Source organism: Prosopis cineraria, unplaced genomic scaffold (genome assembly GCF_029017545.1).
Source record: "Prosopis cineraria cultivar Desert tree isolate PC_DT_omini unplaced genomic scaffold, ASM2901754v1 PC544, whole genome shotgun sequence".
NCBI classification, from domain to species: domain Eukaryota; kingdom Viridiplantae; phylum Streptophyta; class Magnoliopsida; order Fabales; family Fabaceae; genus Prosopis; species Prosopis cineraria.
This window is the reverse complement of record NW_026555869.1, coordinates 26,816-47,669: the sequence shown is the minus strand read 5'-3', so window position 1 is coordinate 47,669 and position 20,854 is coordinate 26,816. Positions and strand designations below refer to the sequence as shown.

Below are 20,854 nucleotides of genomic sequence, written 5' to 3'. Positions count from 1 at the left end.
TGCTTATATTCAATCATTGTGCCAGACTTATCTTTTGTTTCTGACAATGACTTCTTGAATAAGTTTTTGGTTTTCATTTGGACTGAAATTTTATAACTTCAAAGGGTTCTTTTGTTGCTCTCTTCGCAACCAGGGCAATGATTAAAGATGATATCATAAGTTCCACTGTTCCAGGTTTGTGAAGTTTGAGAGTTGATACCATCCAATTTTGTTGGCACAAAAATTTGAAGTTTGACAACTGACATACTTTCTGAAGTTCCTGATCATTCGAATGAAAACCTTTTGCACTTCTGGCTTTTCCTCTGGATTTACATTATTTTTGGGGTGTTTTGGTCACATTTTCTTGGAAACAGATCGTCATAATCAGTAGCTTTACGTTATCTAATAATTTTTAACTATGGTGGTCTTGATGTATCAAACTGCTTTTATAGCTCCCTGATTCAATCCCATATTCATTTTGCCCCTCTTGCTCTCGTTGGATCACCAAAACATGGATTGGTCCTTTTCTTGCTGCCATCTCCCTTCTAATAAATTTCTCTTTTAGCAAATGAGGAGAGGAAAGCAAACTACTGGCACATATTACATCTTGTTTTGATAGTTAATGTTCATTTATTTGCAGCTTCAAGTTCCTATTTTAGTACTGTTTTAAAACCCGTATGATCTGTATTCCAATGTATCTGTTCAGTTTAAAGCCAATTCCTTTTTCCTTCATTGATGTGATCATTTTTAAGTGGTTTCTTTGACAGGAATTACCATGTTTCATGTATTAAGTTCTTAAAAGAAAGATTTTTGCATTTATGCTGCCGCCAGTTAAACACTGTTATTTAATGAAAGTTTCAAATGGACATTTGAGTCATTGGCTATCTGCTGCTTCCTTAAAATACTATTGCTTTCATCATCTTAATACTTTTTTGTCACCTAGTAAATTAGTCGTTCCTATAGACCTTATCATGTGCACTGCCTCTTCCAGCATCTTGATTTTAAATTAGTTGTCATCTTGAGACAAAAGCCTTTCCCTGTCATTATGACAACAGTATCATTTATGTATGCTTTTGAGCCTTAACTTTTTGCGGAGCAATGGCATGTTCTTCTTGCTGTGTTATTTAGTGGATGCATTTAATTAGCATTATTTTATGTAATAGTTTACGACTTTAGAAATAATTGTCTCCGGTCATGGAGTTGAGTCTATTGGTTTGGAAACTATGTGCTCCGGTGCATATATTTTTTATTTGAGTTCATCCACTAGATTATATTTGTGGACAATAAATGAAAGCATGATATTGAATTCCTTAATCTTTAGAGCATTAAAGATTGGGAAATGGATGCCAAAACCATATGCTTACTTTTCTCTCCCACTCTTAATTTGTATTCTTCAGGCTGAACACTCTATTTTCATGATCTGAAGTGTCTGTTTCTTTCTGCCCCACTTGTTATGTTGTTCGTAATTATAGGATTCAAGAGTCTACGAATATACATCAATGAAAACCTTGAATGAGTCCAAGCATGGATTTTGGGGGTCTCTGGCCAGAAAAGCTAAATCTATTATTGAGGACGAACAGGCAACCCTGCATTCTAAAGCACCTGAGAGGATGGAGCCACAAATGCCTGGCGCAGCTTCTGGGGGCAAGGTGAGAGATTAGAATTATATATTTGCCACCAGAACATTGTAAATTGATTTTGTATTGCTCCCCCCCCCCCCCAAAAAAAAAGAAGCTTTTATCAGACTACGGAACTTTCAAGTTGCTCAAGGTTTGACTAGGGCGCTGGCAAAAAAGAATAGTGAATTCTCTTATTATAATAAGCTAAATAGCTTCTTGCATTGCAGGTAACTATTTAAACTTCAGGGAAAACACAAAAAAAATGAAAATATCTCATATATAGTAAAGTAAAAAAATGATAAAACTATTTAAAAACATTTTTGCCGGATGTGACCTTTAGTAGAATAATCTACATTAATGAACATTAAAATATCTTCCTTTCATATAGAATAAATATTACAAAAAGTAAAAGATGTTAGGAACGGTGATGAATTTTAATAAATAGCAAAAAGTAGATTATATATAATTTGTAGTTTGTGATATGTGAATGTAAATAAATGTAAATATAATAAGAGGCAGTTAGTTGGGTAGTTATAAGAAGGGGCTGAGTCATGTTGTCTATAAAAGGGGTAAAGCAGTGTATTGGGTGATTATTGATATATGAATGATGCGTAATAAGATGAATCTGTCTCTCGTCTCTTCTCTCTCTGCTCTCTCCCTTCCTCTCTCGCTCTCATTCCCATCTAAATCCTATATCAGTTTGTCATCCTAAAAAACGAAGAAAAAGAAAAGAAGTTGCATCTGATGTTGGGAAGGGTCACTTATTGCACCAAAAGGTTGACTAGTGAGATAAGAATGTTTCTCTATTAATCTACTATGGCTGGTTCAATCGGTATGGAAGTTGAACTTTTTTGTGTTCTCCTTGTTATGGAAATTGAGATGTTTCATTGTAACAATTTGTGCATTTGGCTTGTTAATGGTTTCTAGTTATATCTTGAACTGTCAAATTTGATTATCGTTTCCTTCTCTCTGTAGTTCCAAAATTCAAATAACTCAGACGAGAGCAGTCTCAAAAGGGACAACCCAAAGTTACTTAAGGGATTCGATGCCTTAACATCTTCTCTAAGCAATATTGGCAGCACCATTGGTAATGCCTTGGAGGTAATCTTATAAAACGTTTCACCTGTAGTTTATCTTTCTGTGAGTGTTCCATTCTTGAAAATCTACAAGATTTCCATGTTTATTCCCTTTTATGGGATTAGTTAGTAGAGTGGATTATGATGGGCATATTCACCTATGCATGTACTGTTTGGCTTTGGGCTCAAGTAAAAAGAATATATGAAGTTACTATCGTATTGTAGGTTCTAAACTTTTTAAAGCTGGAGGCATCAACCCCCCCCCCAACACACACACACACACAAAAGAAGCAAAAAAGCCCATGGAGTTCAAGATCTTATTAGCACTACAATACACATTTGCAGGAGGGTTTTACAATTGTGGAGAATCGGACATCAGGCATCATCCAAGAAACTCGTAATCATATAAAGAAAAAACCTGGCAGCTCTGAGTTACAGAGGCAGGAGGCAAACCCTTCTGCTACACGGCAACACTCCCAATCACAGACCCAGAAGCAAACAGACCAAGAACTTCAACTGAAGGCATCTCGCGACGTAAGGTGGCAACTGTGTATCACTTTTTCATGTGGTCAAATGAAATTGTGTGATCAATCATTGTTTGCCCTGTCTATATTGCTCTGGTAAAAAAAAAATGCTTTCTAGAATTGGATTCTGTGCATGAGGATTGTTTTGATTTGTTGATTATGAAAAGCAAATTCACTATACAGTGTTAAATTCTCGGTGTGGCTGCTGGGAATTGTATGAAACTTAGATCAACATGTTAAGACAGATGGATAATAATAAATAACCTAGCAGTTCATATGGGAGTAAATTAAATTTTTGGCATTAGCTGTGGCTGCTTTGTTCTTCTTAATTTTGGGACCATGGTCTGGTATTGTTAACGTGCACAATGAAAGATGAGGGCTGTTTCCTGTTGTAAAAAGTGAGTTTAGCACTTAACTTCATCACCTAATCAGCATGATAATTGGTTGGGTTTCTGTTGTTATTTATAATCTATAAATGGATCTTCATTGGATAGATTAATTGGTTTCGGTATTAACCATGAATTGAACCAGCTATCATTGATTGTAGAAAATGATAAAGCTGAACCAAACCTGCTAGAGATGTTAATAAAATAAATCTTTAGCCTTCTCCCAAGTCCTAACAGGTTAAGCTTGAGATGGAGTCTTTGACATGGTATTGGAGCTTCTAAGATCATATGATGAGAAATTTGATCCTTTCCATCCTCATTTTCTTAATTTGCAGCACAAGGTATGGCAGGTTTGTACTCCATGAATACTTCTTCGAGCCCAATGGGCTATTGCTGGAGGAAGGTAGTGATAAAATTGATCATGGGCATTCTTCTAACAACATTAGCATTTAGGATGATATGGTTATTGACAAAGACAACAATTTCTACTGTACCAATCATGTGGTGTATGCTTCTTCACTGACCGATGGCTACTGTACAGGAAACCTGTCCTAGTGGAACTCCTAAAGGATTAGGAGTTCATTATTATGAAAAATTCATATAAGTAATTATTATTTAGGGGTCTCACAATTATTTCTGAGTCATGCTTAGTTGGGATGAAGGGGGAAATTGGAAAAGGAATGTGTATTTGGACAATGAAGTCTTAAACCTTTTGTCATTTTCCCTCTTCATTAACACTAGCTCATGTTCTCTCCAACCAATTATTGCTGTGTTTGAAGACCTGCAGGTCATATTTTTTTCTCCTCTTTATATCTTCTTAGAACTCTATGTAGCTGATCCCACCTAGTGGAATATGGCTTCTTGTTGTTTTGTATATCTTCTTAGAACTAACATTAGAATGGCATTCCATTCTTAAAGCATTTTGTTCTTATTTGATTTTTGCAATGGCTGATTACTTGTCCCAAAATTTTCATGGTGCTTTCTCTAGTTCTTGATCATTCCATGCATTTTCCTTTTTTTCCTCCCATTTTTGGTGAACCATGGATTTTCTTTTTATTCTCGTTTGAAGGTAGAGCTTATTTATTTTGTATTCTCAAACACAGAGAGAGAGAGAGGGAGAGGGAGGGAGGGGAGGAGGACGTGTGTGTGTCCTAGTTGCTGTGCTCTTTAGCTTTTAATAATATTTATCATTGGCATTCCTTCCCACCATCATATGAAATCATGCTGATACTATCATATTGTCTTTGCTTCTCGTGTAGAAGGAATATTTAGACATGGGTTATTTTGTTTCACCTTGTTTATTTTAACAGGTTGCAATGGCAATGGCTGCCAAAGCGAAGTTACTTCTTCGGGAGTTGAAGACTGTTAAAGCTGATTTGGCTTTTGCAAAAGAACGATGTGCACAGCTGGAGGAAGAAAACAAAATTCTCCGTGAGAGTCGTGAAAGGGGAGACAACCCGGAAGATGATGACATGGTATGCGGTTTTATCTTTTAATTCCATTATTCCTTGTATAATTAACAAAGCTGATTCTTTGGTTTAATTAAATGCTTGTTTTTTTCCCTTCTGTTTCATGTTTAGATATTCAATTTGAACTCTAAGTTCCCCCTCAAGGAATGTGGTGAGTCATTGCACCAAGTAATTTATTTCTTATGATAACATTTCCAATCCTGAATCCAGATACGACTTCAACTTGAAACACTATTGGCTGAAAAAGCTCGTCTGGCCCATGAAAATTCTGTTTTTTGCCCGGGAGAATCGCTTTCTGAGGGAAGTTGTTGAATATCACCAGCTTACCATGCAAGATGTTGTCTACTTTGATGAGAGCAATGAGGAGGTGACAGAAGTTAATCCTCTTAACTTGCCTCCAGGACCTCCTATACAGCCTGATGATTCCATAGCTTCGTCTGTAACCACACCATCACTGTCTTCACCCGCTGCCATCAGCGTCAACGCAGCAAAGAGCACAGAACTGGCCAGAAGCCTCTCGCCTCCTATTCCAGGGAAGGAGGTAAAGACTTCAGAATTGACTAGAACCAGGTCGTCATCTCCAGGAATGGACCACCCCAAATGACATGAAATGCTCCTGCTTCTTGAATGGCACTACACTGCTTCTCTAGATTTGATGGGAAATGTTTTGAATGGTAACAATATCACGTTGCTTCCTTTGATTTGTTATTATTTATTTGTTGGTCCTGTACATTTCATGGTCGTCATCCATCACCTGTGATGTGATATTACTTTTGTTGTATAACTTAAAAGCTTTTTGGTTCCTATTTATTTCTCAGCGTAAAACTAAAATCTAAGCTGGTTTCTGTATAGCGGCATTGGCCCCAAAAGGGGAAGTTTCTGTATAGCAGCAAATTGGTGTCCTGGTTCGGATGGTTCCATTCAACTGTTGTCTCTGCATCATGTAATTTGATCATGTCTGATACAGTGAAGTTGTAAGGAAGTTTGTTTCTTTAATGGCCATTAATGGTTTTTTTTTTTTAAATTTATATAATTTTTAAATTCTTTTCTAGTTGGTTTATTTGTATTTCGAATAAAACAGGTACGTCAGACAATCAGAACAAGAAAAACAAAAGACCCTCCATCAATTTCCCACCTTGGGTAGCCATGGTGGGATTTGATCAGGGCTGTGTAAAAGTTTTCTGGTCTAGTTGGATTCAACTTAAGACAAATTAGGTCCTGTTCGGTTTGGATAAAAATTGATTTTTCAGGATCAAAAAGATCAAATTCTTTCTTTGGGTTGGCTTTGATAAGGGATTAAGCATTTGGACCATTTGGTCAAGTTTGGTATTGTAAATTTACTTAATATAATTATAATTAATTTATTAATTATTATTACAATAAGTTAATTTATAATAGTAATTAGTATTTTTTTTATTTTATACTTGTTAAGTTATGAATATTGAGCAAAATTTGATCAATCTCAGTCTTCTCCTTTTATTAGTAAAATTTGTTGTTAACTTAGTGTAATGGACTTTAGATATATTAAAAATTATTTAATTTGAATCATTTGTGTTGTAATTGAAATATATATATATATATATATATATTGGGGATGATTGTGGATTTATAATTGGTGTGATAAATTTTGTATGACTATAAATAATTTTATTATGTTAAAATAAATTGTTACCTTTTATAGATGAAAAGGGAGAAAAAAAAAACAACACGAGATTCTGGACAAGATCAAGATGAATTTCTTAATTCTACTAGACCAATCGGGTCTAGTTCAGTTTCCGTTATGCTAAAATCAGACTAGATCATGGAATGTTTAAACTCATTTTTTTTTTAATGAAAAGGACCAACTTTTAAGTTAGGTTAAAATTCTGTCGGATTAATCATTTGTTCAACCTTAGATTTGATCAAAGGGGCAGGCATTGAAAGACGTGGTCACTGGTGAGCAACATTTGCTAGCCTATCATCACGACAATTGTTCTGTCCTAACAGCCTGATGTCTTCCAGAGTGTCCCTGTAAGGGTGATCAGTAGCATTATCTCCAGGGATTAGGTTGATGCTCCCACACATTAGCACGAAAACTTAACTTTCTTAACATTCTTGGCCCACCAAGCTTCATTCATTTTTGAAGAGCTCCCACACACAAAAGATACTCTTGCACTAAAGCATTTCTCATCTTGTGCATTTTGGGCAAAATTCCATTACCATATTTGTATTTATTAACCAACAATTCAACCCACAGGTCATTGTTGGTACAAACGAGCTTCCAACAAAGTTTCATAATCAATGCTTCATTTTGTAGTATGACGTCTTTGATTCCCAAATCCCCTTCATTTTTCAATTTTAAAGCTTCCTCCAAGAGCTATGGAGGGGGAGGAGGGGGAGATGAGGTCGTGAAAACAAGAAATTTTATTATCCAATATTTAAAATTAAATATAAATGAGAAACCCTATGATTTTTTATAGAGCCCTATAAATAATAATAATAATAATAATAATAATAAATCTAAATCTGAATTAAATCATAATATAAATGATGTCGATAAGGTATCAAACTAATTTAGATATTTTATTTTATTTGAGATAATATTTAAAGATAAAAATAAATCATATATACTAAATCAAATAATACTAAACCCTAGGTATTAAATCAAATCTAATACACCTTAAATTATCTAATGGATATTCAATATCCTTATTCAAACAATCTTAATAAAATAATCCTAAATAAAATCAATTAAATCCTATTCATATTCCTACACTTAACTATCTAACTATTTTTTTTCTTTTGGCTGACATGTTAGTTTTAGTTAAAGATGCCTTGTATTTAAAATAAGAAACATTTGGTTTAATTGGCTAAAGGAGTTGAATCCTCTCACCCTATAATGTCGACTTCAATACTCATGTGTGAGATTGTTGTCGGTAATAACGGTTTCACATGGACAGTGAAGGTTCGGATTAATATGAAATAAGGGTAATATAGTATAACAAATTTTGATAACTGCAATACAATTTTTTTTATAAATGATATTTCCATTAAAAGGGTGATTTTTATCCTAATTAAATTAACATATATTAATTAGGCATATCCCCCTCGTACCTCAAGAAGTATACCTGTACAAGAAATGAGCTGCATTATTAGCCGAATTTATAAACATGCTATAAATTTTGTATTTTACATAGATGATATTGTATCAGTTATATAATTTAACTTTATACAATATCGTATTTGAGTCACTAAACATTCTTAAAAATTTTATTAGACTTGTACAACTTATTCATCAACAATGTACCCTATTCTAAATTCATGTGATTTTTTCCTCTTCGAATGATGAAGTCACAAAAATTTTCCCCATTGAGGTGTAAAGGACATTAAATCTTTTTTTTTTCCCCCCTAGAAGCAGAGATTAATAGATTATTACGCTACTCAGAGCAGTTTAAAGAGATGAAAAGATGAAAATGTGAACTTTTCAAACTATTACTTTTTCCGACCTTTTCACTTTTACCATCGACTTTGCAGTGTTGTGAAATGGGGAATGCTTTTTCAGTTTTTATTATTCATCCCAATTTTATTGACAATAAAAATTTTCACTGTCATGTTTTTAATTATTAATAAATAAATTGACTCTTCAAAGCTTATGAAACGTGTTTGACTAGAAGTATTTAAATTCAGAAATATTTCTTTTGCATGAGGCACCATCTTATTAGAGGAAGAAATATTAAAAATATTTTAAGATTAAAAATTTAGTTCTGAATAGCTCTGAACAGGCACAATTTTTTACCTCCTTGGATGAGTATGTCATTTTTTTTGTTTATATAAATAAAAGTTTAAATAAGTTGTCTTTCAAGGCTCACCGAGAAATTTTTTTTTATCAGTAATAGGATTTCAATCTCACAACTTTATAAGTTATAAATTAAATTTTTACTAATTAGATCTTTTATGGATGAGTATAATCATTTTATATGCATATATGAACCGTACACATCTAATTTAAGCAATCTAAATTAAATTTAAAAAGTCAAGATTTTATAAAATATTTATTAAAATATAAACTATCCACGTCTGATTTGGGAAATTTAAATTAGATATGCATCATGCATGTTCCTAAATCCCAAAAAAACGTTAGGGATGCGGGGAAGATTGTTTTACAGAACAAGAAAACATATTTTTAACAACACAGGAAAAATATGTTTTATTATCAATTAATTATATCTATCTCCATATATTTATAAACAATCTATTGTCCAAAAAGGAAACAATGAGGGTCATCTATTTTTTTTTAATTTTTATTTGAGTCCACATTTTTATCTCCGCTTTAATTTGAATCGAGTCAAGGACCACAATACATGAAGTATTTACTATAGTTACATAATTAGAATTTAGATTTAAAATCTACTATTAAGTTATATTCTATAATCTTTCATCAACTTACGGCCTATTTGACTACACAATTTTCACTTTTGAAAAGTACTTTTTCACTTTTCATATGGGAAAAGTTATTTAAATATTACAGTTTTTAAATATTTCTTCTTTTTTGGTAAGCTATTTTTTAAACATTTTTAATATTTATTTGTATAATAAAAATTATAAATAATCATAAATCAATATTTTTTTTTATAATTGTACATTCAAAAACATATTTCATTGTATATAATTTAAATTAATAATTTATCAAAATAGCTTTTAAAAAAATATATTCAAACTCAAATTTCATTCAAACAATTACTTTTAGCAAATACAATTTTGACAAATTAATTTTTAGTCAATAGAACCCAACCATGCACTTAGTATTTTTAATGAACACTTAGACCTCATTTGATATGATGGAAGAGTTTTTCATAGAATCGGAATTGAAATTGAAATTGAAATTGAAATTAGAATCAGAATAAAATTGAGTTATAAATGTATGTTTGGTATGAAGATGGAATTTGAATATATTATTAATAAATATATATATTTAAAATAGATAAAGACCAAAATGCCCTTATAAAAAAAAAACTTAGCCATTATGATGAAGTGTATATGTAGGGTACTTATAACAATTTCATGAAATTGCGGCAATTCCATCATGATGGAGATAAAATTGAATTTTGAGTATTTTGACAGAATTAAAATTCATAAAGAATTGGATTCATGCATATCAAACTATTGAAAGCATGATTTCAATTTCAATTTCATTTCTCTTGGAATCAATTCTAATGTACCAAATATAACCTTAGTGTCAATTGATTCTAACTTAGAACTCCTTAAAACTTGAATGGACTCACTTGTAACTTACATGAACTCAAGAAAGCCAAACAAACTTGACAAAACTTGGTGCTATAAGATATGAATCCAAGCCCCACCGTCATGTATTAAAAGCTTACGATATAAGTTGAAGTTTATATTTTTACTACTATGATTTTATCTTTGTTTCTTTTTGGAGTTTAAATTAAATTTGGGAAAGGGAGAAATAATTAGGAGTGAAAGAATGTTAAAATGAAGAAAGAAAAGAAGCAATTGGGGGGCAGCTAGTTCGTTGTGGCATTCACTGCATCTGCACATCACCAGCTATTTCCAGCTCCTTTTCTCTCTCTGCCCCCCATTTTTCCCTAACCCTAATCAAATTCTTGACACTGACCTTTTTCTTCTTCCCTTTTTTCAAAATTTAAACAAAAATTAAGTTTATATAAATTCAATTTTATACAGTATATGTTTTTGGCCTCAATAAATATTTATAAAGATACTTCTCACATCGGTAATGGGGCTTCAAACCACATTTTATATGTTGTAGGAGTAAATTTTTATCAATTAAACTATAACATTTGTTGCCTTAAACTTTTTTATATCTGATGATTTATTTACTGTTTATTTAGTACTTGATAACTACTTTTTATATGGTTAAGTATTACATTATTGTTTAAAAATTTGACACATTTTTATTGATAGCTGATAAAATATTCAAATCTTGATTTACTTACATAATTTTTAATAATCATCTTTTATTCATCAATAATAATAATAATAATAATAATAATAATAATAATAAACAACGAGTCCTTATTGTGAAATTCACCTTTTCCCTCTTCTTTTCCCAAAACGTTGTTCATCATCAATCCAATTGTATCATATGATTGAAAATGTACGGGTGATCGGTGAGAAATTTTCAAGAATCGAATCTCGTTTGAAAAAAGAAAAATTACGTGATTTTCGGCTTAAAGAAAAGTGTGAGCGTGAGAGAGAGTCGGGTTGGGTCCTAGAAGAAGCATGAGTCACGCATGGGATACACTGAGAAAGTCTGCTTCTCCAACCTCTGTCAACATTTCACAATGAAGCTTCAATGTGGGTTCATTACAGTGAGTCTTCACCTCCCCAATCTCATACCTAAACTTTTCATCTGAGTCTCCTCTTGATTTGTCGCTGGAATTTGGGTCTTTCTGATTCTGTTTATTATAGCCATTTTACTTTGTTTTTCATTTTCTTTCGAATCAAGATTTGCCCATTCCTTGCTCATTTAAATCTCAAAACAGGTAAGAATTCCAAGATTTGTTGTTGACCCATTACAGGAATTTGGTTGCTTGAAGGAGGGGTTTTGATATAATTCGATGATTTAGGTGAAAAAGTAATATGGAAATTGGAAATTTCAGGGTTTGGCCTCTCACTCTTGGTGGGTTTCATTGAATTTGAAGGTACGAATGAGATCTTGATGAGGGTCCGAACCAGTTTCTTTGTACTGCTCGCATTGCCATGTCTTTTTTCTCTTCCATTTCTAAATGCTCAGTCATGGCCATCACCAAATTCTTCTTTATCAGCACGCTCATTGGATGCCCTTCTCCAGGACTATGCCTTTAGGGCCTTCATTAGGCCAAGAACTGGTGTACCCTACGACGGGAAAGTTCCTTCTAACCTAACAGGAATTAGCATTGCGGCGTTAAGGCTTAGGAGTGGTAGTTTGAGAATCAGAGGCGTTGATAGCTATAAGGAGTTTCAGATCCCAACTGGGGTTGTTGAACAACCTTATGTGGAGAGGCTTGTGTTGGTATATCACAACTTAGGCAATTGGTCTGATCATTTTTACCCTTTACCTGGTTACACTTATTTAGCTCCTGTTTTTGGTCTGTTAGCCTATTCTGCTGCAAATTTGTCTGCAACTGAGTTGCCTGAACTGGACATAAGAGCATCTGATCAGCCAATTTTGATCAAGTTCCCGGATGTGAAGAAGCTGAAGCAGCCACACTCTGCATCACCAACATCACCATCACCCAAATGTGTGTACTTTGATTTAAACGGTTCAGTTCAATTTGACATACTATTACCCGGAAATGTGTGTTCAACAGGTCAACAGGGGCACTTCTCCATAGTTGTGGAAGAGTCTGAATCTCCATCTCCTTCACCGTCACCAGCACCTTCTGCTTCTGGTGGAGTCCCAAGTGAAGAAGGTCATGGGATGAAGAAGAAGAAGAAGAAGAAGAAGTCTTATATTGCATGGATAGTTGTTGGATCTGTGGTTGGTGGGTTGGCTTTGTTGGTAGTGTTGTATCTTGTGGTTGTTAGGGTTAGGAGGTCCAAGGAAGCGATGAGGATACAGGAAATGGAATGGGCTGCAGATAGCAGTGAAACCTTGCACATGGCATCCATTGGAGGAGGGGCCAAAGCACCTCTAGCTATGGGGACTCGTACAAGACCAGTCATAGAAACTGACTATGTTCCTTAGGATCTCTGACTCTTTATTCTTGCAGCAGCATTGTTTGGTTTCTTCTTCTTATTACCTTCACTGGGATTTTGATTTTTCTGTTCATAATGAGCCCTCATGCTCAAGTTCAGTTCAGTTCAGCTTTCTTGGTTGTAATCTGTTTGAGTTCTTTCTTTCATTCTCTTCTGCTTACATTGGCATGAGGTAGGATCCTTTCTTCTATGTTACAATAACACTCTTCTGTGAAAAAAGTTATCAGATCCATTGAGCTACTTAGAACCTTTGTTAAGCGCTTTTTGGTTTGTAATCAAACCTGCGTTGCTAGCTTGTTTCAATGACTAAATCCAAAAGCAATTTGGGTTACAATCTGCACCCTCCTCCTCCTTGTGTTTTGTTTTCTTCCAAAAACAATTTAGATTATACCTATCCCTCCCAGTTGTTGTTTTGGTTAGATTTATTTGTTTAAAATTTTTAATCTTTTTTTTTCGGGGCTATCCTTTCTTAACAACAATAGCTGGAAATAAATTTTTCTTTGACTCATCATTTTTTTTCATGCAATTCATTTCTATGAAGGGGGAAAAAGGATTGTTCATGTAAGATTCATATTGCCTATGGTTATTCCCCTTGACAATGAAGCAACAAAAAAAACTCTCTTTGAAACGAGGGGAGTGCAAACAATGGTGACAATTATTGAAATAGACAATGACAATTGCAATTTCAGTTTCCAAATCTTAATTGCATATTAGATTGATTGTAGTTTGATTGATATGTCATGACATTGATTAATGAATGCTCTCTGTCTCTATTTATAAAAATCTGTTCGGACATTGACATAGATCAATAAAATAGTTAATGTGTTGTTTCTTATTTCTAATTTTACCCTTAATATAATGTCTCTTCTTTTTCTTGGTGAGAAAAGTAGACTTTTATTTTCACTATTATTCATCAATTATTTAGTAGGGATGTATCTCCTAAAACTACAAACAAATTCTTATAAAAAGGCACAATATATCTCTAAAATAGGTTATTATAAATAGTATTAAAGGGAGTGACAATTAAGTGCTTTTTTTTTTGTTCTAGTGACCTTGAAACCATGTTTTCTCAAAATCTTTTTGAGGGAAGCTTTGCCTTAGAAAACCATCTAGCAATGTGGAATTGGGTACACTTTTCCTGATCATGTGTAAAACTTGTTATCTTTTTTCTTCTATCACATTAAAACTTGTTATCTCAATTTCACAAGGGGGAGATCTATGTTATCATACATGCAACTTCTGTAAACAATGGGGTAATGTTTTAAAAACTGAATCGCATGATAAGATAAAAAAGTCAATGGGTCATAGTTTTTACAATTTAACTAATTAGATTGGTAATCAACTAATGACATGGTAATTAAAGAAAAATAATATTCATATGCAAACACACATATAATATTAAAAATAATGATAATGTCAGTTTAATTTAGAGTTATTTAGTCATAATATATTAAGTTTCAATGTCCTTACTTTTTTTCACATGTATATTTTTTATTTATCTTATCTGTCCTTTTAAAGCAAATGAGATTTCAATTTTTCTACAATTTAATTCATACAATGCCAATAAACAAATCTTGCAGTCAAAATTTTACTATTATAATTTAGAAGGAAGTTGATATTAATATTTTCAAATTGAATACAAAATTTTATCACAGAGTAAAAAGAAAAAAACAATTCAAGATTGTTCAATCGAACTGCTTTTGTATTTGAACAACAGTTCAATCAATTGAGTTAATCTAAGTCTTAAAACAAATGGGGAATTTATTTGCCCTGACAAAGCATTGTACCCTTGTTTAATATTTGTTTTTTAACCATCTAATATCTAATATTGCATGTAAGATATAAGTAATATGAGGCTTAAATAGAAAAATTTTTAATAATAATTTTTTATTCATAAAGATAAATAATAAGTATCCTATTACAATCTTCAAATTTTGAATGGTAATTATTTAATTTTTGATAAAAATTATTTACTTTTATATATGTTGGAATTGGATGACATTTATCATCATACCATGCTGCAATGAACTTTGGGACTTGACTTCTTTCCATTTATTTTCTTTTCATTTCTTTTCTATTTACCATCTGAACCCTAAATTAATTTTTGAATGGTTAGAAATTGGTATTTCATGAAATTATAATTAAAATTTGAAATTATGATAAACAAATTAATAAATTTAACATATAAAAACTTTAATATAAATTACAATTCAAAATTCAGGATTGTAACTAAAAAGATAAAAAAATTTAAATTTTATAAAATATTAAATCCTGATTATTAAAAAATTGGTCTAAATGTTGAGATGGTAAATGTAAATGGTGAGAAAATGAGGAGAAACCAATTCCACCATCGAAAAGCCATAAACAGGTTACTCCGATTCGGGGTCGGATTCGGAGTTAGGACATTCGAAAGTTTCGGATCCTAGGGTTTTCACTTTTCGGACACATTCCAACACCAACACACAACTGCATTTTCTTCTCCCATACAGAACCGGATTCGATCGGAGGAAGACGACGACCGCAGGTTGGAACAACTAAGATGGGGAAGCAACCGGTTAGGATGAAGGCCGTGGTCTATGCTCTTTCACCTTTCCAGCAGAAGGTTATGACTGGTCTCTGGAAGGATTTGCCTTCCAAAATTCACCACAAGGTCTCTGAGAATTGGATCAGCGCCACGCTCTTGCTCGCTCCTCTTATCGGCACCTACACGTATGTTTACTTCCTTATCGTTGGATAGTCCTTTTTGCTTATCCTTTCATGTGGTTTTTTAATTGGTTTGCACCTTCTTTTGTTGTTTTGATCTGGGAAACGATGAGTTTTTAATTCGATTTCCTTGTCTTATATTCTTAGAACCTTCAATTTTCTGTATGTTTTATGGGTTAGATGACTGGCTACACAATTGCTTTCAAGTACAGATTTTAGGCATAAGAGCTCGTTTATTGTTGTACCTTAGTTTTTGTAGCGTAAATCTTTGTCTCGCTCATCTCTATTATTAGCATGATGATATTCCTGCAGTAAGTAGGATGATGAAATTGTTATGAATGCCTGATTTTGATTCACAAGGATTTTTAGAACTTCTTTCATAAGATTCTTGCGCTAAGTAGGATTATCGAATATTGTTATAAATATCTGATTTTGATCCACAACTCACAATGTTAATATTAATGCTGAGGCCAAGGAGGAATAAGGGTCCATGTGATCAATTGATCAATAGAGGGAGAGAGAAACAGGTAAGGAGAGGGAAGATTTTAAAAATACTATCAGGCTCCAGAATTTAGTTACAGAGGAAGCTGGGGATAGTGTTGTCAGCATATGCAGTCTTACTCAGAAGATGCAATATATATTTTCCCCCTATGTTTCTCTTCTGTGTAATATACAGATTACTGTATATAAATTTCGTCTCTACAGTAAGAAGGGTGTGGTTAGTTTTGACAAGGAGGAATATCAGTGATATCAAATTGGCCAAACAGTTCAAGTTTCACTCATGATGTTATTATTATTATTATTATTATTATTATTTGGGTATTGTTTTACCATTATTTATATTTTATTGTGGAGTGTGAATGGCATTTAATACAATTTTAGCAGCAAAGACATTTTTTCGTTTCCTAAATTTTTTATCGAATGGCACTCTGTTTGGATCACAAAAATAAACACAGAAGATAATGAGAAAACTATTTGGGGAGCAAAATTACAAAGACCCAAAATTTAATGAAAATATTTTCAGTCAATAAAATTCATAGGAGTGATGCATTCAAGGATGTTATTCCAGTGCATTGTATTTATGTTACATTGCTGTCAAGTTGTCCCTGAAACCATTGGTGAAGCCAATGGCATTTTTTTTATGCTTTTGAAGTGTTAGAACTCTAGACTTCTATTTACACCCCACCCCACGTCCCCACCCCTCTAAGTTAACTACTAGTGGCTTCCAATGGCATTTCTTGCCTTCGTTTCTGCTCCAAGCGTGGTTGCTTCCTATAGCAGTATATCATTTCTAACCTTCATTTCTTCTCCAAACAGGCCTATGTTACTGTTAACTATGCCTTGGGGCAAGCATGTAGCTTGGTTATTCTGAGTAACAGTTTTATCTTCTGGTTGCCATTCTTGTATTCATTGGAAAGATTAAAAAAAAAAAAAAAATACATAGACAAATTTGATTGGAATTTTTACAGTAATCATTTCCATAGAGTAATGTCTCATTGTAGCTCTAAACGAGTTAGAGAAGCAAAAGAAGAGAAACAGGACTGATGTTAACTCGTTTGTTTTGCATCGCTGAGTTTAATTCATCTTCAATGGATATAGGTATGTTCAGAACTACCAGGAAAAGGAGAAGTTGGCTCACAGGTACTGAAGATCTGCAAGAGTATATTTGGATGATCTCTATACTTATCAGAAGATTTTTGCATTTTTGTTGTGTACCCTGCAAATAGCCTGAGACTGGTGAAACTCGATTTATATGGTTGAGATATTGTTCTACAAGTTTGGACTGTTACAACTTTTAGAAGCCTCAATGATTGTGATCTTCATGATGCTCATATGCCATCGCCATGGTTGAAGTTAACTTTATGATGCCTTTGATTCGTAATGTTTTTGTACACTGCGTGTAATGCAAATAATATCAAGATTTATCAGGAACATGTGGTGGGCTCTATACGCCAGATCGTGTGTATAAGGATTTTGGATCTCATAAATCGTTGCTTTGTCTCTTGTTGGGAAAGTAACTGGGTAAAATCTTTCAAGTTAATTTATGTGATATAATGAGAGAGAGATTGATTGAAGGGAGATCTATCTAGTTGGCCAAAAAAAGGGAGATCTATTTCAATATAACTCACGTAGCATAAATGGGTTTTCTCATTTTTTGAGCATGTTTAGTTTTGCATTGGAAATAATTAAAACTATGATTTTGGTGAAAGTAATTATTTGCTTCCACTAAAATTGACTTTATCTGGTCCACAATGTAACATATTGATAACAACCTCACGGTTTCCCAAAAAATAAAAAAGTTGGAACTTTATCGTGGGAGATACTTTACGATTTTGAGTGAAGCAAATAGAGTAAGGTATAGTTAAAATATATGGTATGAACTATCCAATGTATTTGCCAAAAAAACAAAAGAATTATCCAATGTTTATTGTTTGAGTTGAGTAGGGCTTCTAGAAAATGTCTATATTGTGGAGTGAAGTGGGTATATCATATTTGAAGTTTTAAGTAGGTTGGGTATAATAGCTAGATTTTTACAATATGGTAAATCAATATTGGAATTTCATTAAGAAAAGTATTTACAATTAATATTTGATTATGTTTCAAACATAATTGTTTTTCATAAGTGGACAACCGTGAGCAACAAAAAATTGGATTTCTTTTCAACATTTTTAAAATTTTCAGTCCTCGTGCTAAAAGTAGAGAACCTTTTACGGCATACTCACTCAAAAGTTTTTTTTTTTTTGTTTGAGACAAATATTCGAAAGAATGTAAATATACTATATTATATATTAAATCAAGAAGAAAATATTTAAAAAATACAAAGGTGGGGGAAATCCCATAAGTAATCTTGAACAAACAGGCTAAAAGTGTTTATGCCAATTAACCAGATTCTACTGAGGTTGTGTTACTCATGCCTCAAATAAAAATCTAACTATTATCAATTAATTACTTAGTTCATTTTAAAGAACAATTATACCTATACTGTAAATATTATATTGAAATTATAAATAAAGGAATAATGAAAAGATATCAATAAATATTACATTGAATTTTTGAACTTGAAAAAAACATATATTTTGAAATTAATAACATGGTATAAAATATTGGATTACATGTCCTGAAAAATTAAGACGCGTTATCTATAACATATCAATAATATGATTCATCAAAATTTTAAATTATATACATAGATATAATATATCAACAACAATTATTTTAAAAATCGTGAAACAATAATATCAATTTCAACATTACTCATTTAAATATAACGGCTCCTTCTTTAAATTTCATACAATATATTGAGAAATTGGTCTAATCCAGTGACGAATCTAGAAAAATTTAGTAATGGGGGCAATATTTATACCAAATATAAATATAAATATTTTTTAAAAATATAATTTTAAGTAATAATTAAAATAATATATAATAAATTATATAATAACATTGTAAATTTATTTTTATTATAAATAAAAGGGTAAATAATATTTTTAAATATGTATGCTTGATAGTTTTAAAGAAAATGTGGAGCACTTGATTTTTTATGGGGGCAATTGCAATTTTAAAGAGGCGATAAGTGTAATTGAAACAAAAAAGTAAGTAATTTTTGCAAATTTCATGGAGGCAATTGCCCCCCTTCCTCAACGTGGATACGTCCCTGGTCTAATCTAAATTTATATATGTAAAACATATTATTGTTGCTGTCAATCTAAAGTTGAATGAATAATAGCAATGATATTAAAAAAAACATTTTGTATGTTAAAATATCATGTATTGTTGTTGTTAAAATATCATGTGGGTCTCATAGTAAAAAAAAAAATGCAGGGTCCATGTTAAAAAAAAATAATAACACATATAAGATTCATAATAAAAATGATAGGTATGAGATATATTATTTGTTGTGTATAAAAAAAGATATATTATTTGTTACTTGTATTTTATATAGATATAAAATAATAAATGTTGGAAATTTATGCCCAGCATGCATGGCAATATTTTAGTTTAAAAAGATAAAAATAAAAATAAATATTAAAAAATAATTTAGTATAATTAAAGTAAAATATATTCTCTCCCCTCTATTTAACCTTAATTGCACTCTTTTTTATTTTTAAAACCCATACGAATCTCTCTTAAATTAATATATTCAAGAGTTACAAAATACAAATATACTTTTTATTTTCATTTACCTGGCCATTAATTGACAATTATACTTTGCTTGGATAGGAGGAAAGAAAATATAAGGAGAAAACAAGAGAGAAAATAACTTTTCTCATATTTAGATGAGGAAGAAAAAGTAAAAGAAATAAAAATGAGAGAGAAAATGGGATGTGAAATTCACTACATCTTCTCCTTAAATTTTCCCTTTAGAAATGAAAAAATTTTAAGAGTAAAATTTTTGTTCCACCACCTGCCCTCCTCTCTCCTTCTTATTTGTCATTTTGTATTCCGCCTAGATGTGTTCTTCTTTCTCGACCTAAGTGGCAGTAGTGACACTTTTATTATCAAGGGTCTCTCCACTTCTTTCTCTTTATTTTCCTCTATTTTCCCCCATCTCAACCGCACATATTATTTTATTAAATGAATTTTTAAAATTATAAAATTAATGAATGGTTGAGATGGGAGAAGTGGAGGGAAAATAGAGAAAAAGAAGTGGAGAGGTTCTTCTCCTTTCTCAACTCCATTGCTTTTCTTCTTCAACATTTTTCTATTCCATTTCATTGGTTGACCTCTTTTTTTCAATTTTTCTAATTTGTTTACTTCTATTTCATGGTGATAGTTGAACACCAAATTGGTGTGAATTTTGGCTTTATTCCCTTTTCTCCTTTTGCTGTTGAATTCTAGTTTTGATAAAATGAGTTTATTTAATTTTTTATTTTATATTATAATATATAACTTAATAAATCATTCACTTTTAATTTTTTAAAAAGAAATATAATATATTTTTTACTAAAGTATTTGGTTTTTAAATATAATAATGTAAAAATATATTTCTTATAAAATAATCTTATTATAAAATTAATTTTAAAACAATTTTTCCTTAAATTTATTTTTGTAAATAAAATTATATGAAATAGTGACAAATTTAATAATATTTGTTGGAGAATAAATTTCAGGACTTTTGTAGATATAACCCATATTATAAGACCATAACAAGCAAATAACCCAACTATTACATTTATATTATAACCAATTTATTATATTTGTCAATAATGTATTATTGTATATCAATGATAAATCTCTTATAATTTTTAATAATAAAACTTCTTGTATATTAATGTGAACCATCATTAGAGCCGGGAATAAGGGTCGGGCCTGAAGGGTCGGGCCTGAAAGCTCTGTTTAAATAAGGGTTCGGGGCTTTTAAAATAAATTTTTTTAAAGTAATCGGGCTTGAGGGCTTGG

At 31.8% G+C, this 20,854-nt stretch overlaps 2 protein-coding genes and 1 pseudogene across 8 annotated transcripts; all 3 read left to right on the top strand.

The window, feature by feature from the left end:
• The first annotated feature begins 955 nt into the window (after positions 1-955).
• On the top strand, positions 956-6,049 carry LOC129297511 (uncharacterized; annotated as a pseudogene).
• A 5,120-nt stretch (positions 6,050-11,169) lies between these two features.
• On the top strand, positions 11,170-13,085 carry LOC129297512 (uncharacterized). 7 transcript variants are annotated; one of them, XM_054935846.1, is made up of 3 exons: positions 11,170-11,382; positions 11,674-11,715; positions 11,839-13,085. In XM_054935846.1, the coding sequence occupies exons 1-3, from the start codon at positions 11,367-11,369 to the stop codon at positions 12,738-12,740; spliced, it is 960 nt and encodes a 319-aa protein (XP_054791821.1). In that variant the 5' UTR covers positions 11,170-11,366; the 3' UTR covers positions 12,741-13,085. The 7 variants fall into 7 exon arrangements, with proteins under 7 accessions (XP_054791821.1, XP_054791816.1, XP_054791815.1 ...); XM_054935841.1 differs by lacking the exon at positions 11,674-11,715 and having other exon boundaries at positions 11,716-13,085; XM_054935840.1 differs by having other exon boundaries at positions 11,674-13,085.
• Positions 13,086-15,156: 2,071 nt separating this feature from the next.
• On the top strand, positions 15,157-17,468 carry LOC129297514 (cytochrome b-c1 complex subunit 8). The gene is made up of 2 exons (XM_054935847.1): positions 15,157-15,460; positions 17,054-17,468. The coding sequence occupies exons 1-2, from the start codon at positions 15,291-15,293 to the stop codon at positions 17,100-17,102; spliced, it is 219 nt and encodes a 72-aa protein (XP_054791822.1). The 5' UTR covers positions 15,157-15,290; the 3' UTR covers positions 17,103-17,468.
• The last annotated feature ends 3,386 nt before the right edge of the window (positions 17,469-20,854 follow it).